The 12,177-nt window shown below is 53.8% G+C and overlaps 1 protein-coding gene across 1 annotated transcript in view; it reads left to right on the forward strand.

Annotated features, from left to right (window-relative positions):
- The first annotated feature begins 31 nt into the window (after positions 1-31).
- The window catches only part of HADHA (hydroxyacyl-CoA dehydrogenase trifunctional multienzyme complex subunit alpha), a 30,619-nt gene continuing 18,473 nt past the window's right edge, over positions 32-12,177 (forward strand). The window contains exons 1-7 of the mRNA XM_053937408.1: positions 32-144; positions 7,050-7,091; positions 7,177-7,247; positions 8,363-8,496; positions 9,868-10,006; positions 10,934-11,053; positions 11,135-11,237. Of these exons, the coding sequence (XP_053793383.1) occupies positions 57-144; positions 7,050-7,091; positions 7,177-7,247; positions 8,363-8,496; positions 9,868-10,006; positions 10,934-11,053; positions 11,135-11,237 (697 nt within the window). The 5' untranslated portion in view covers positions 32-56. The remainder of the gene's footprint in view (positions 145-7,049; positions 7,092-7,176; positions 7,248-8,362; positions 8,497-9,867; positions 10,007-10,933; positions 11,054-11,134; positions 11,238-12,177) is intronic.

Consider the following 12,177-nt stretch of genomic DNA (forward strand, 5'->3'; position numbering starts at 1 on the left):
CGGGGCGGGCGCGTTCAGGCCCCCGGCGGCCTCTCCCTCATTCGACCTCGGCGAAGATGGCGGCGGCGGTGCGAGCCATCGGCAGCCTCGGCCGCCTCCCGGCCGCCGCCAGGGCCGGCCCGGCGCGGCACACCCCGCCCCGCGGTGAGCGAGGGCACGGCGGGGAGCGGGAGCGGCTGGAGTGCGGTGTGCCCCGCGTGAGGGGAGCGCCGGGGGGGATGGGGGCGGTGAGGGGTAAGGGACGGCAGATACTGAGGGGAGCGCTGACGGGCAGGGGGACAGCGAGGGGGCACTGAAGGCTCGGGGGGCGCTGAGGGAGCGAGGACTGGCGTGGGATGGGGCTCACTGAGGAGAAAGTTTTGGGGGGACGGTGAGGGCAGGGGTGACGCTGAGGGGGCGAGGAGCAGGGTGGGCACTGAGAGCTGGGGAAACAGCGCAGTAAGTGGGCGAGGGCCGGGGTGGCGTTGAGGGGATGAGGAACAGGGAGACCCAGAGAGGATTCCTTGGTTCTTGGGGGGTGTCCGGGGGTCCCAGAGAGGATTTCCTGGTGCTGGGGCAGGAGTTTGGGGGTGTCCCGAAGAATTCTTCGGGTGGTGCGGCTGTGAGGAGCTCCCAGGGAAGGGTCTGTGAGGACGGGGACTGGGACAGGGGATCCCCGGGGCAGCTGTGGGGTGGGAGGTGTCCCCACGTGTGTCTGTGCCCCATGTGAGGGGTTTGTCGCCGTGCTCTGGGAGTCACCCAAGGGGGATCCCTGGCAGGTGCCCAAAATCTCCCCCGAGGTCTGTCCCCCCCCCCACCCACCGTGTCCTGTGCTCTCAGGGGGTTGTGTGCCCCCATGGGGGACATCCAGTCCTTGCACAGGGACACACTCTGGGAAACTCTGAGCAGTTCTGGAGGGGGGGGGTCCCTGTGACCTGGCACTGATGGAGGGGGGGGGACACACCCTCCAGTCGGGATGGTGTCTGCACATGAGCTGAGCCCCGGGGAGAGAGTGCCCTTGTGCCCCGACACATGTGCCTGTCCCCAGTGCCCCGAGTGGCTGCTAGGAAAGGACAGCGTGTCCCCATGTCCTTGGCAGCCTGGATCCTGTGGCTGCCCTCCAGGCAGGCAGGTGTATCCATGGGAAGGGGGATCCCTGTAGTCCCTGTGACCCTGTAATCCCATTTGCCTGGGGGGAGGGTGTCTCCAGGTGCTCCGTGATCTCTCAGCTGAGAGGATTGGGGTTGTTCAGCCTGGGGAAGAGAAACCTCTGGGGAGAGCTCAGAGCCCCTTGCAGGGCCTGAAGGGGCTCCAGGAGAGCTGCAGAGGGACTGGGGACAAGGCCTGGAGGGACAGGACACAGGGAATGGCTCCCAGTGCCAGAGGGCAGGGCTAGATGGGATATTGGGAATTGGGAATTGTTCCCTGGCAGGGTGGGCAGGCCCTGGGAGCTGTGGCTGCCCCTGGATCCCTGGCAGTGCCCAAGGCCAGGTTGGACATTGGGGTTTAGAGCCACCTAGGATAGTGGAAGGTGTCCCTGCCCATGGCAGGGGGTGGCACTGGGTGAGCTTTAATGTTCCTTCCCACCTAAACCATCGTGGGATTCAGTGATTCCGTGATTTTTGGGGGGCATCTCCCTTGCCAGCTCGGGCAGGGCTGTGGCTCTCTCCTGCCTCTTCACAGATCTGGCTTGGTGCTTCCTGGCTACCAAGGCAGGGAGTCCCCAGGAGCCCTGGGAAGGCCAAAGGGCCTGGCTGGGAAGCTCTGGAAACCTCATATTTGACCACTTTGAAGGGCCTCAGAGTCTGTTGTTGATGTTGACCCAAACTTCAGCTGTGTTTCATTTAAACCCAAACCTGGGCTCAGCAGTGCCGGGTTCAGAGCTGGACTCGGTGCTCCGAGAGCTCTTATCCAACAATTCCATGGTTCTGGGATCATGGTGAGCACTTCCATGGTTCTGGGATCGTGGTGAGGAGTTCCATGGTTCTGGGATCATGGTGAGCACTTCCATGGTTCTGGGATCATGGTGAGCAATTCCATGGTTCTGGGATCACGGTGAGCAGTTCCATGGTTCTGGGATTGTGGTGAGCACTTCCATGGTTCTGGGATCGTGGTGAGCAGTTCCATGGTTCTGGGATCATGGTGAGCAGTTCCATGGTTCTGGGATCATGGTGAGCAACTCCATGGTTCTGGGATCGTGGTGAGCAGTTCCAAGGTTCTGGGATCATGGTGAGCAATTCCGTGGTTCTGGGATCTTGGTGAGCAGTTCCATGATTCTGGGATCGTGGTGAGCACTTCCATGGTTCTGGGATCGTGGTGAGCACTTCCATGGTTCTGGGACCACAGTGAGCAATTCTGTGGTTCTGGGATCTTGGTGAGCAATTCCATGGTTCTGGGATCACGGTGAGCACTTCCATGGTTCTGGGATTGTGGTGAGCAAGTCTGTGGTTTCTGGGATCATGATGAGCAGTTCCATGGTTCTGGGATCACGGTGAGCAGTTCCCTGGTTCTGGGATCATGGTGAGCACTTCCATGGTTCTGGGATCATGGTGAGCACTTCCATGGTTCTGGGATCGTGGTGAGCAGTTCCCTGGTTCTGGGATCGTGGTGAGCACTTCCATGGTTCTGGGATCATGGTGAGCACTTCCATGGTTCTGGGATCGTGGTGAGCAGTTCCCTGGTTCTGGGATCATGGTGAGCACTTCCATGGTTCTGGGATCGTGGTGAGCACTTCCATGGTTCTGGGATCGTGGTGAGCAGTTCCCTGGTTCTGGGATCATGGTGAGCACTTCCATGGTTCTGGGATCATGGTGAGCACTTCCATGGTTCTGGGATCATGGTGAGCACTTCCATGGTTCTGGGATCGTGGTGAGCAAGTCTGTGGTTCTGGGATCATGATGAGCAAGTCTGTGGTTCTGGGATCATGGTGAGCAGTTCCATGGTTCTGGGATCATGGTGAGGAGTTCCATGGTTCTGGGATCATGGTGAGCAGTTCCATGGTTCTGGGATCATGGTGAGCCATTCCATGGTTCTGGGATTGTGGTGAGCACTTCCATGGTTCTGGGATCATGGTGAGCACTTCCATAGTTCTGGGATCTTGGTGAGCAGTTCCATGGTTCTGGGATCATGGTGAGCACTTCCATGGTTCTGGGATCATGGTGAGGAGTTCCATGGTTCTGGGATCGTGGTGAGCACTTCCATGGTTCTGGGATCACGGTGAGGAGTTCCATGGTTCTGGGATCATGGTGAGCAGTTCCATGGTTCTGGGATCATGGTGAGCAGTTCCATGGTTCTGGGATCATGGTGAGCAGTTCCATGGTTCTGGGATCATGATGGGCAACTCCATGGTTCTGGGATCACGGTGAGCAGTTCCATGGTTCTGGGATCATGGTGAGCACTTCCATGGTTCTGGGATCATGGTGAGCACTTCCATGGTTCTGGGATCGTGGTGAGCAGTTCCCTGGTTCTGGGATCGTGGTGAGCACTTCCATGGTTCTGGGATCATGGTGAGCACTTCCATGGTTCTGGGATCATGGTGAGCACTTCCATGGTTCTGGGATCATGGTGAGCAGTTCCCTGGTTCTGGGATCGTGGTGAGCACTTCCATGGTTCTGGGATCATGGTGAGCACTTCCATGGTTCTGGGATCACGGTGAGCAGTTCCATGGTTCTGGGATCATGGTGAGCAATTCCATGGTTCTGGGATCACAGCTGTGTTACGTGCAGCCTTGGAGCAGGTCTGTACGTGACAGGGTGCTGCAATCACTGAGGAGGAGACTTGAGGCAACTCCAGGGAGTTCTCAGGCTGCTGCTGGTTGGAATTCTTGTTCTAACTGGTAAAACTCTTCACAACAAACAGCCCTGGAGCTGCTGTGAGGACGCTGCCACTGTTCATGATGAATGAATACCCTCGTTCTGCCTTGCAAAGCATTTGGGAAGTGGATGCAAAGCTCTCGGGGGCAGCCCAAGGGCAGGGAGCAGTCAGGAGCCAGGTGAGCTCCGGGGCTGGCTGTACCTGCTGGGCCACATCCATGTACCACCAGGTTCCCAGGGTGGCTTGGGAAGCTCAGTCTGCCAGGAGTTTCCCATCTCACGGGTCACAGCTCCGTGCTCAGCTCGCAGGGACAGCTCAGGTGGCCTGAGCTTCATTCTGCTGGGGCTTGGGGTGCTCCAAGACTGGAAAAAGGCTTTTCCCTGAGCCATGGAGGCTGTTCCCAGTTCAAGCCGTGTGCCACGTCCCGGTGAGTGGAAGGGTGGGAAGTGCTGGGCAGGGAGGCAGCTGAGGTAGGAACAGGGAAAAGAGAAAGTGGGAAGGAGCAGGCTGGGCTGTGGGATGGGTGTTGTCCATTCTCTGGTGTATCTAAAGTCCTGAGGGCACCTGGAGTGTTGGAGTCCTGGTGCTGGACAGTGTTTGAGCTGGAGTGAGACTGGAACTGATTTTCAGGGCATTAACTCTGGAATGAATGATGGGACACAGACAGTGGAAGTCTGAAGCTGGGCTTCTGCTTCCTGCACCATTTTGGAAGAATTTTCTAGCTCCAGTCTTGGCACTCCCAGCACCATGGCAATGCTGAAGGGATCAACACCTAAAGCAGATGTGCAGGGACCAGGACAAGGAGCTGCTTTTGCTTCCTGACAAAAGATGTTTTCCACAACTTAAAATAAACCACTGTCAGGCTACAGAAACCTCGCTCCAGTGTTAACCAGCTGGTGCATTGCTGACAGCACCTCTCCCAAAAGAATTTATATTCAAGTGGAGTGAGATTTGTGCAGTCATGCCCTTGATTATTTTTTTTTTTCCTACTTCATCTCTTCTGTTTTCTGAGACTGGAAAGGGAGAGTGGAATTGAAGGCTGAAGGTTTTCGTGGAAGGAATCTGTTTGGGAACTGGTATGGAAAAGGAAAGCCATGTAAAGAACAAAAAACCTGGAACCCCAGACTGGTTTGGCTGGGAGGGATCTTAAAGCTCATCTTGTTCCACACCCCTGCCAGGGGCAGGGACACCTTCCACTATCCCAGCTTGCTGCAAGGATTGAATGAATGAATTTGGGGAGACAGTTCAGCCCTTGCTTTCTCTTTAAAGAGGTTTCATGGCCTTTATTGGGTTAAAATACTGCTGTTAAAGGTGCGTGGTGTTCTGCTGGGCAGCGTCTCTCACCAGAGGAATTGTTGTCAGCCCACACTTTGTTTGTGGGAATTGAATGTTGGTGCTTGTTTTCAGGAGTACACAACAAAGAATTTAGGGAAATTATTGTTGGATGGAGCTATCACATGTGGGTATTAAATATTGCTGAGGAGCTTTGGAGTGGGAACTGGTTCACTCTTTGTTTATAAAATGCTGCTGTGGGCACATGACACACACATGCACCCCAGAGCTGTTTGCTGGGACAGCCTGATACCGAATTTCCATCCCCACGACATCACACTGCATATCCTGGGCTCAGGAATGGGAGCAAAGGTCAGTCCCTACTGCCAGCACCCCAGACAAGGTGGAAAGGAGGCCAAAGTGCAGCCCTGAGCCCGTGTCACGGGGCTGTGGCAGGGGGAGACACCTGTTGGGGAGGCACAGTTTGCAGTTTACTCTTCCTGGTCTTGGGTTATCCTCCCTGCTTGCTGCTGGGAATGGGAATGTTTCATTCCTGAAGGCTTTATCAGTGTTGAACAGAGCCCTCCCCTGCCTAACTGGCTGTGTGCTGGCTGGTAGATAGATACACGTGGAGGTAACACTTTTACTGGAATTCAGGCTTAAAGCAGCTTTGGCAGGGATTCAGCCTGGATCCGAGTTTGGGGATCCTCAGGGTCAAGATCAAGGTTGCTTGAACGAAACTGGGTTTAATTCTTGTGCTGAGAGATCATGGGGCCAAACAGAATTTCTGAGCAGGAAAAGGAGAGTCAGAAACTTGAGGGCAGAACTTGGTGATCTCACGGTCTGAAGTTTCTGAGGGCTCTGGAAGAAGACGTGTTTGTGTGCTTGGTGTGTCATTAGTGGAGCTGGATCCAAGAGCTGGAGAGGGACCCTGGACAAGGGCCTGGAGGGATGGGGCAAGGGAGAACAGCTCCCCACCTGCAGAGCTGCCCCAGCCCTGGGGATTCCAACTGCACAAGGACCTGGAGCTGCTGGAGAGAGCCCAGAGGAGACCACGGAGCTGCTCCAGGGCTGGAGCCAGGCTGGGAGAGCTGGGGCTGCTCACCTGGAGAGGAGAAGGATCCAGGCAGAGCTCAGAGCCCCTTGCAGGGCCTGAAGGGGCTCCAGGAGAGCTGCAGAGGGACTGGGGACAAGGAATGGAGGGACAGGAGCCAGGGAATGGCTCCCAGTGCCAGAGGGCAGGGCTGGATGGGAGATTGGGAATTGGGAATTGTTCCCTGTGAGGGTGGGCAGGCCCTGGCACAGGGTGCCCAGAGCAGCTGTGGCTGCCCCTGGATCCCTGGCAGTGCCCAAGGCCAGGCTGGATGGGACTGGGAACTACCTGGGACATTGGAAGGTGTCCCTGCCATGGTAGGGGTGGCACTGGATGGGCTTTAAGGTCCCCCCCACCCAAACCACTCTGTGATTCTGAGTATTCTGTTGATAGATGGAGGCAAGAATAAATATTTTGTGAGCCTGTTGTGCCCCCTGAGATCTGTGTGGTCACGCTTGGACTGGCCCCATTTGCTGGCACCAATGTGTTTTTACAGAAGTACCCTGGACAGTTGTGTTGGATTTGCAGGGAATTCACCTTGAAGCTCCCCAAAGTGCAGGAAAGTCCCTGGTTTAGCACGTGAAGAGGTTGGAATGAGGATGATAAAGGCCAAAATCCCTGTGCCACCTGCTCCATCCCTTGTCAGCTGCTCGGGAAGAGGGATTTCATTTTTGCTGCTCTCGGTTGGGCACTGCTGGCACTGCAGCGTGGGGTCTGTGCTGGAAGGTCACTGCTGTGACTGCTGGACTCTGCTGGGGCACAGATCAAGCCCTGAGGGGAGGGACTGGCTTGTGCCCAGGGTTTCCAAAATCTGTCCTTGGCAGGCCAGGGGAGCTGGGAGAGACTGAGGCTGCTGAGAATTCCTTTAACACCTGTGACACCTTTTCCTTAGGTTATGCCTGCCGTAACATCTCCACCTCCAGTGCCCTCCAGAGTAAGTGTGAAGCTTTTCTATAAATCCATTTCTTCCTTAAAATCCCTGGAGCAGGAGCTGAGCCCACCCCTGTGTTTGTTTGCAGACAGAACCCACGTCAGCTGTGATATCAAAGGGGATGTCGCTGTCGTGCGCTTCAACACACCAAATTCCAAGGTATTGACAATTCCCAGTTAAGGCTAAGAACTTCCCTAACCTGCAGCCTTACAGAGTTGGGAGCAAAGGAGAAGTAGGAAAAGAAGATTTGGGGGTTTTGATGAGGCATCTGGAGGTGCCTCTTGGAGTACTTTGTGTGTGCTAAGCTAATTTGTCTCTCTCCCAGGGACAAGGTCTTGTTGAGTTCCAAATCTTAAGGAAAACTTCTTAAAAAATTAAATCTTGTTTAGTTCTTGTATTCAAGTCAGTTAAAGAATGTGTCCATACTTAGTAATTTGGAATCCATAAGTGCTTTTGATTCTATTATCATGAATATGATATAAATAGAACCTAATTCTCATTTTTTAGGTCAACACAGCTGCAGTTGTTCAGGTATCAGGAGGCAGGAACTCTGTAAATGACATCTAAGGAATACATCTAAAAATGCATTTTGGAGTCTCATAACCAGTTTCAGATGTCATCTCATAACCAGTTTCAGATGTCATCTCACAGATGGAAATGCTCTTTATGAGCAATGATAGAGCTTGCAATAAAAACCTGGTTTTTAAAGCAAAGCAGCTGAGCTGCTCTGACATTATACAAGGTATAAAGATTGAACTACTACTGCTATGAAAAATCTTGTATTAATTGTAGCAGACCAGAAGAGTTTTTTTTAATATACTCCTTTCCTTTGAGGAGCAACAGCAGTCTCAGGTTTGAAATATTCTATTTTTATGTGAGGATTTGATGGTACCTAAAGAACCCAGGCTGGATTTGTCCTGTTTGTTGCAGCCTTTCAGTAAAGCTGGAGGGATGTTGTCAACCTGGTCTGGGGAAGGTGTCCCTGCTCATTGCAGGGGGTTGGATGAGATGACCTTGAAAGGTCCCTTCCATCCCAAACCATTCTGTGATTATATGGAAAAAAAAAAAAAAACAACAGTTTACAAGTTCATAAAATCAACATTTGGGGCCACAAACCCACTGTTGTGAAGGTTAAAGAGGAACATCCCAATTAAAGATGACCTGCTGCAGGGTTTTATCCAGCAGTGGGTTTTGTGCTGGGGCAGGGCTGAAGTGACTTGCAGCAGGTGTGGGCTCCAGGTGAGCTCCTGCTGAGGGTGCTGCTCTGCTCCCAGGTGAACACCCTGTCCAAGCAGCTGAGTGCAGAGTTCACAGAAGTCATGAACGAGATCTGGGCCAACGAGGCTGTGAAGAGCGCCGTGCTCATCTCCTCCAAGCCAGGCTCTTTCATTGCTGGAGCGGATCTCAAGTAAGCACAGGCCTTCAGGAGCTGATGGAGCTGTCCCTGAAAGCCAGCAGTTTGTCCCTGACACCTCCCCCGGGGTGAGGCACAGGCTGGGAGTGAAATCCTCATGCTCAGGATTTCAGAGTTGCTGGAATTGAAGTGAGGATCTCAGCAAAGAGGGACGTGGCGAGTCCTTAAACCCCTCCTGGCTGTGACACTCGGTCACTCCTTCCTGCAGCCAAGGAAACCCATCCTGGCTCTGGGGTGGGCATTGTCCTTGGGCCTGGGGTACAACAAAAGTGGATAATTCACATGCAAGACTTGTTTAAGCTGGGTTGGAGTGCCTGGCAGCCTTCCAGCCTGGCCCCTCGTTTGGGCAGGGGTTGGCACTCTGCCCTGTGCTGAGCAGCCTCCCAGACTCCCTGGGTAACTTTTCCAGGGTGTGGGATGGTCCTGTGGCTGCCCACTGGGACCTGGAATGCCATTGGTTCCTACTGCTGACACTGACAGGACAGAATAATTGCTTAAAGACATTAAAAGCCAGAATGCTCTGAGGAAAGAAGGTAAATTAAAAATAGACCCTCCAAAACCCTGTTACATTTTTGGCTGCCTTTGTCCAGGGACAGAGATTCACTCCCTGTTCAGGAGGGAAGGAGGTGAGCAGAGCAAAGGCCAGGCTGTGGTTAAGAGGTGTCTCCTGGCCTCAGCACCTCCAGCATCCCAAATTACTCCTGCCTGGCGAAGGCTGCGAGCCTCCAGGAGAATAATTGGCACAGGGAGTTTCTAATTGGCAGTGTGGCATCAGAGCACTGGCCATCTGCTCCTCTAAAGAGTGATTCTGGGCTCTTTCCTCCACCCTTCCTGGCAAGTGCTTTGAGGCTTCCTATAACCCTTCCTCCTCTCCCAAAGGCTTCCAGAGCCCTGGCACAAGGGATCCCATTGGTGCCTCAGGAAAACCCCGTGTCAGCATGCAGGGCCTGACCCTGCTGGGTTTAGTTAGTCTCCCTGTGTTGCCTGATCCAAAACTGAGGCCTAAACAGCTCTTGCCTGTCTGTCAGGCACTGGAGATGGTAAGAAAACAGGGACAAACTCGTCAAAACCTCTCATTTTCCTGCTGTTTTGTCAGTGCTTTTCCAATGGCTTCCAGAGCCCTGGCACAAGGGATCCCATTGGTGCCTCAGGAAAACCCTGGGTCAGCGTGCAGGGCCTGACCCTGCTGGGTTTAGTTAGTCTCCCTGTGTTCCCTGATCCAAAACTGAGGCCTAAACAGCTCTTGCCTGTCTGTCAGGCACTGGAGATGGTAAGAAAACAGGGACAAACTCGTCAAAACCTCTCATTTTCCTGCTGTTTTGTCAGTGCTTTTCCCATCCTCATGCGCCTCTCTCCTCCCCTCAGCATGCTTGAAGCCTGCAAGACTGCTCAGGAAGTGACTCAGCTCTCTCAGGATGGACAGAAGATGCTGGAAAAGATTGAGCACTCTCCAAAGCCTGTCGTTGCTGCCATCAGTGGCAGCTGCCTGGGAGGAGGGCTGGAGGTACTGGACAATCCTGGGGCTCACAGCAGGAGTGGGAGCTGGCACTGCTGCTCCTCTGGTTCCCCAAATGATGCTGGCAGGACTGGTACTGTGAGATGAATTTGGGAGCTGATGAGGCCTCATTACATCATGTAAATGAGTTTGTGGCAAGTTAATGGCTTGCTTGTGCTTCGGGGCTCTGCTGTGTGAGTTCTGCTGCTGCTGTGGAAAGAGAGCAAATGAAATCTGAACCTGTGTGGGCCAGGCTAATATTTAGATGAGTGTCCAAGGGAAAACCAGTTGTTTCCAGCAGGCATTGGATCTGTATCAATGCTGCTGGCAGAGTTCAGCCTGGAAATTGCTGCTTTTCAGATGAAGTGAGCCTTGTATCCCAGCAACTTCCATTCTTTGTGGGGCTGCTGTGAGAGGGATGAGTGTGGGGACCCAGCCAGGTTCCACCCTGCCTGCAGCTCCACTCCAGCACCTTGGCTGGATCTTCTGCCTGGTAATCTCCAGCCAGGGTTTTGTAAACTGCAAGGCTCTGCTAATTCCTGGAGCAGAGTTGTTACTGAAACAGTTTAATCCTGGAAAGGAGTCTCTTCAGTTTGTACTGATTTCTCAAGTTTTTTACACTCAAGTTTTTTGAGTGTGTTGGCTCATCGGGGCTGATCCATAGATGGGACTGTGCTCTTGGTGTAGTGAATTAATTAAGCCCTTGATGGTCCAAAATCAGCTTGGGAGTTTGATGTTCATCTCACACCTGCTTGCTGTCATCTCCCAGGAGAAGCCATCAGTGAGCACAGAGGGAATTTGGGCAGTTGGATGAAGGAATTGGGGCAGGGTGATGAGGAAAGCTGAGGCAGAGTGTGGGAGAGAGCTGTGTGATGGGTGCCTGGTTCTTCTGTTGTCTTTCACAGGGAAACCTTTCCTTGTCTCTTCCATTTCAAGGTTGCCATTGCCTGTCACTACAGAGTAGCAACAAAGGACAGGAAAACAGTCTTGGGAACACCTGAAGTGTTGCTGGGTCTCCTGCCCGGAGCAGGGGGTACTCAAAGGCTGCCAAAGATGGTGAGTAAGAGGAAAAATTGACCCCATAACCCCTTCTGCCTGGCAAGCTCCCACTCTGGAATCCTCTCTCTGCCCTTCTAGGTGGGACTTCCTGCTGCCTTTGACATGATGCTGACTGGCAGGAACATCCGTGCAGACAGAGCCAAGAAGATGGGGCTGGTTGACCAGCTGGTGGAACCACTAGGTCAGACACGGTGTCCCTCAGCTCCTTGATGTGCTGCTGCCTGTCAGGGAACCTCTCCCCTCACCAAAATGCCTGGAGAGGCCCTTGTCCTGCTCTGCAGGGGAGCAGGAATCCCTGTGCCCACCTTACAAGCACAGGGACCTTGAAATGTGAGGCTGCTGCAGAAGCTGAGTGAAGAGGAGAGGTCAGCATGGAGGGCAGGCCTGCTGGCTCTCCTCCTTAAGCTAATTATCCAGATAAGAGCCCACGCTGCTCATTTATCATGTCAGAGGACAGATTGCAGCCCCTAATGGAAGGACAATAGATGGCTGATGTCTGTGTTTCTGCAGCCTGCAGATGGTAATCCCTGACAGGAGCTGCAGCAGGCAGCCCCCATGGCTTAGGCACTCAGAATTGCCAGCTGGGTGGAGAAATTCCCTGCAAACTGCAGGATTCCAAGTGCTGAGCAGGCTGCTGAATCATATCTTGCACTCAAAGTTCTTTCACTAGGGCAGCTTTCTTGGGAGGTGACTAAATGGAGGAGTTTGAGGACTAAACCCTCCAGAGCCTCCCAAGTGGAGTCATCAGCCCCAGTCAGGAGTTAGAATGGAAGCCACTGCTCCAGCTGGCAATGCCATGGAGTTGGAGGGTGCTGAGCTTGGCTTCTCCAGGCAGAGCACAGCCAGAGCACGCTGGTGGTGCTGAAGAAAATAAAATTAATAAAAAGCTGCTGCTGCCCACCCTGAGCAGTGCCAGGGAAGCCCTGGTGACATGCTGTCCCACAGGCCAGTGCTCAGCTGGATTACAGGATGGCCTGGGTTGGAAGGGACCTTAAAGCTCATCCAGTCCTGCCCATGGCAGGGGCAGGGACACTTCCACTGTCCCAGGCTGCTCCCAGCCCCAGTGTCCAGCCTGGCCTTGGGCACTGCCAGGGATGCAGGGGCAGCCACAGCTGCTCTGG

Source organism: Vidua chalybeata, chromosome 3, assembly GCF_026979565.1.
Source record: "Vidua chalybeata isolate OUT-0048 chromosome 3, bVidCha1 merged haplotype, whole genome shotgun sequence".
Lineage (NCBI taxonomy): Eukaryota > Metazoa > Chordata > Aves > Passeriformes > Viduidae > Vidua > Vidua chalybeata.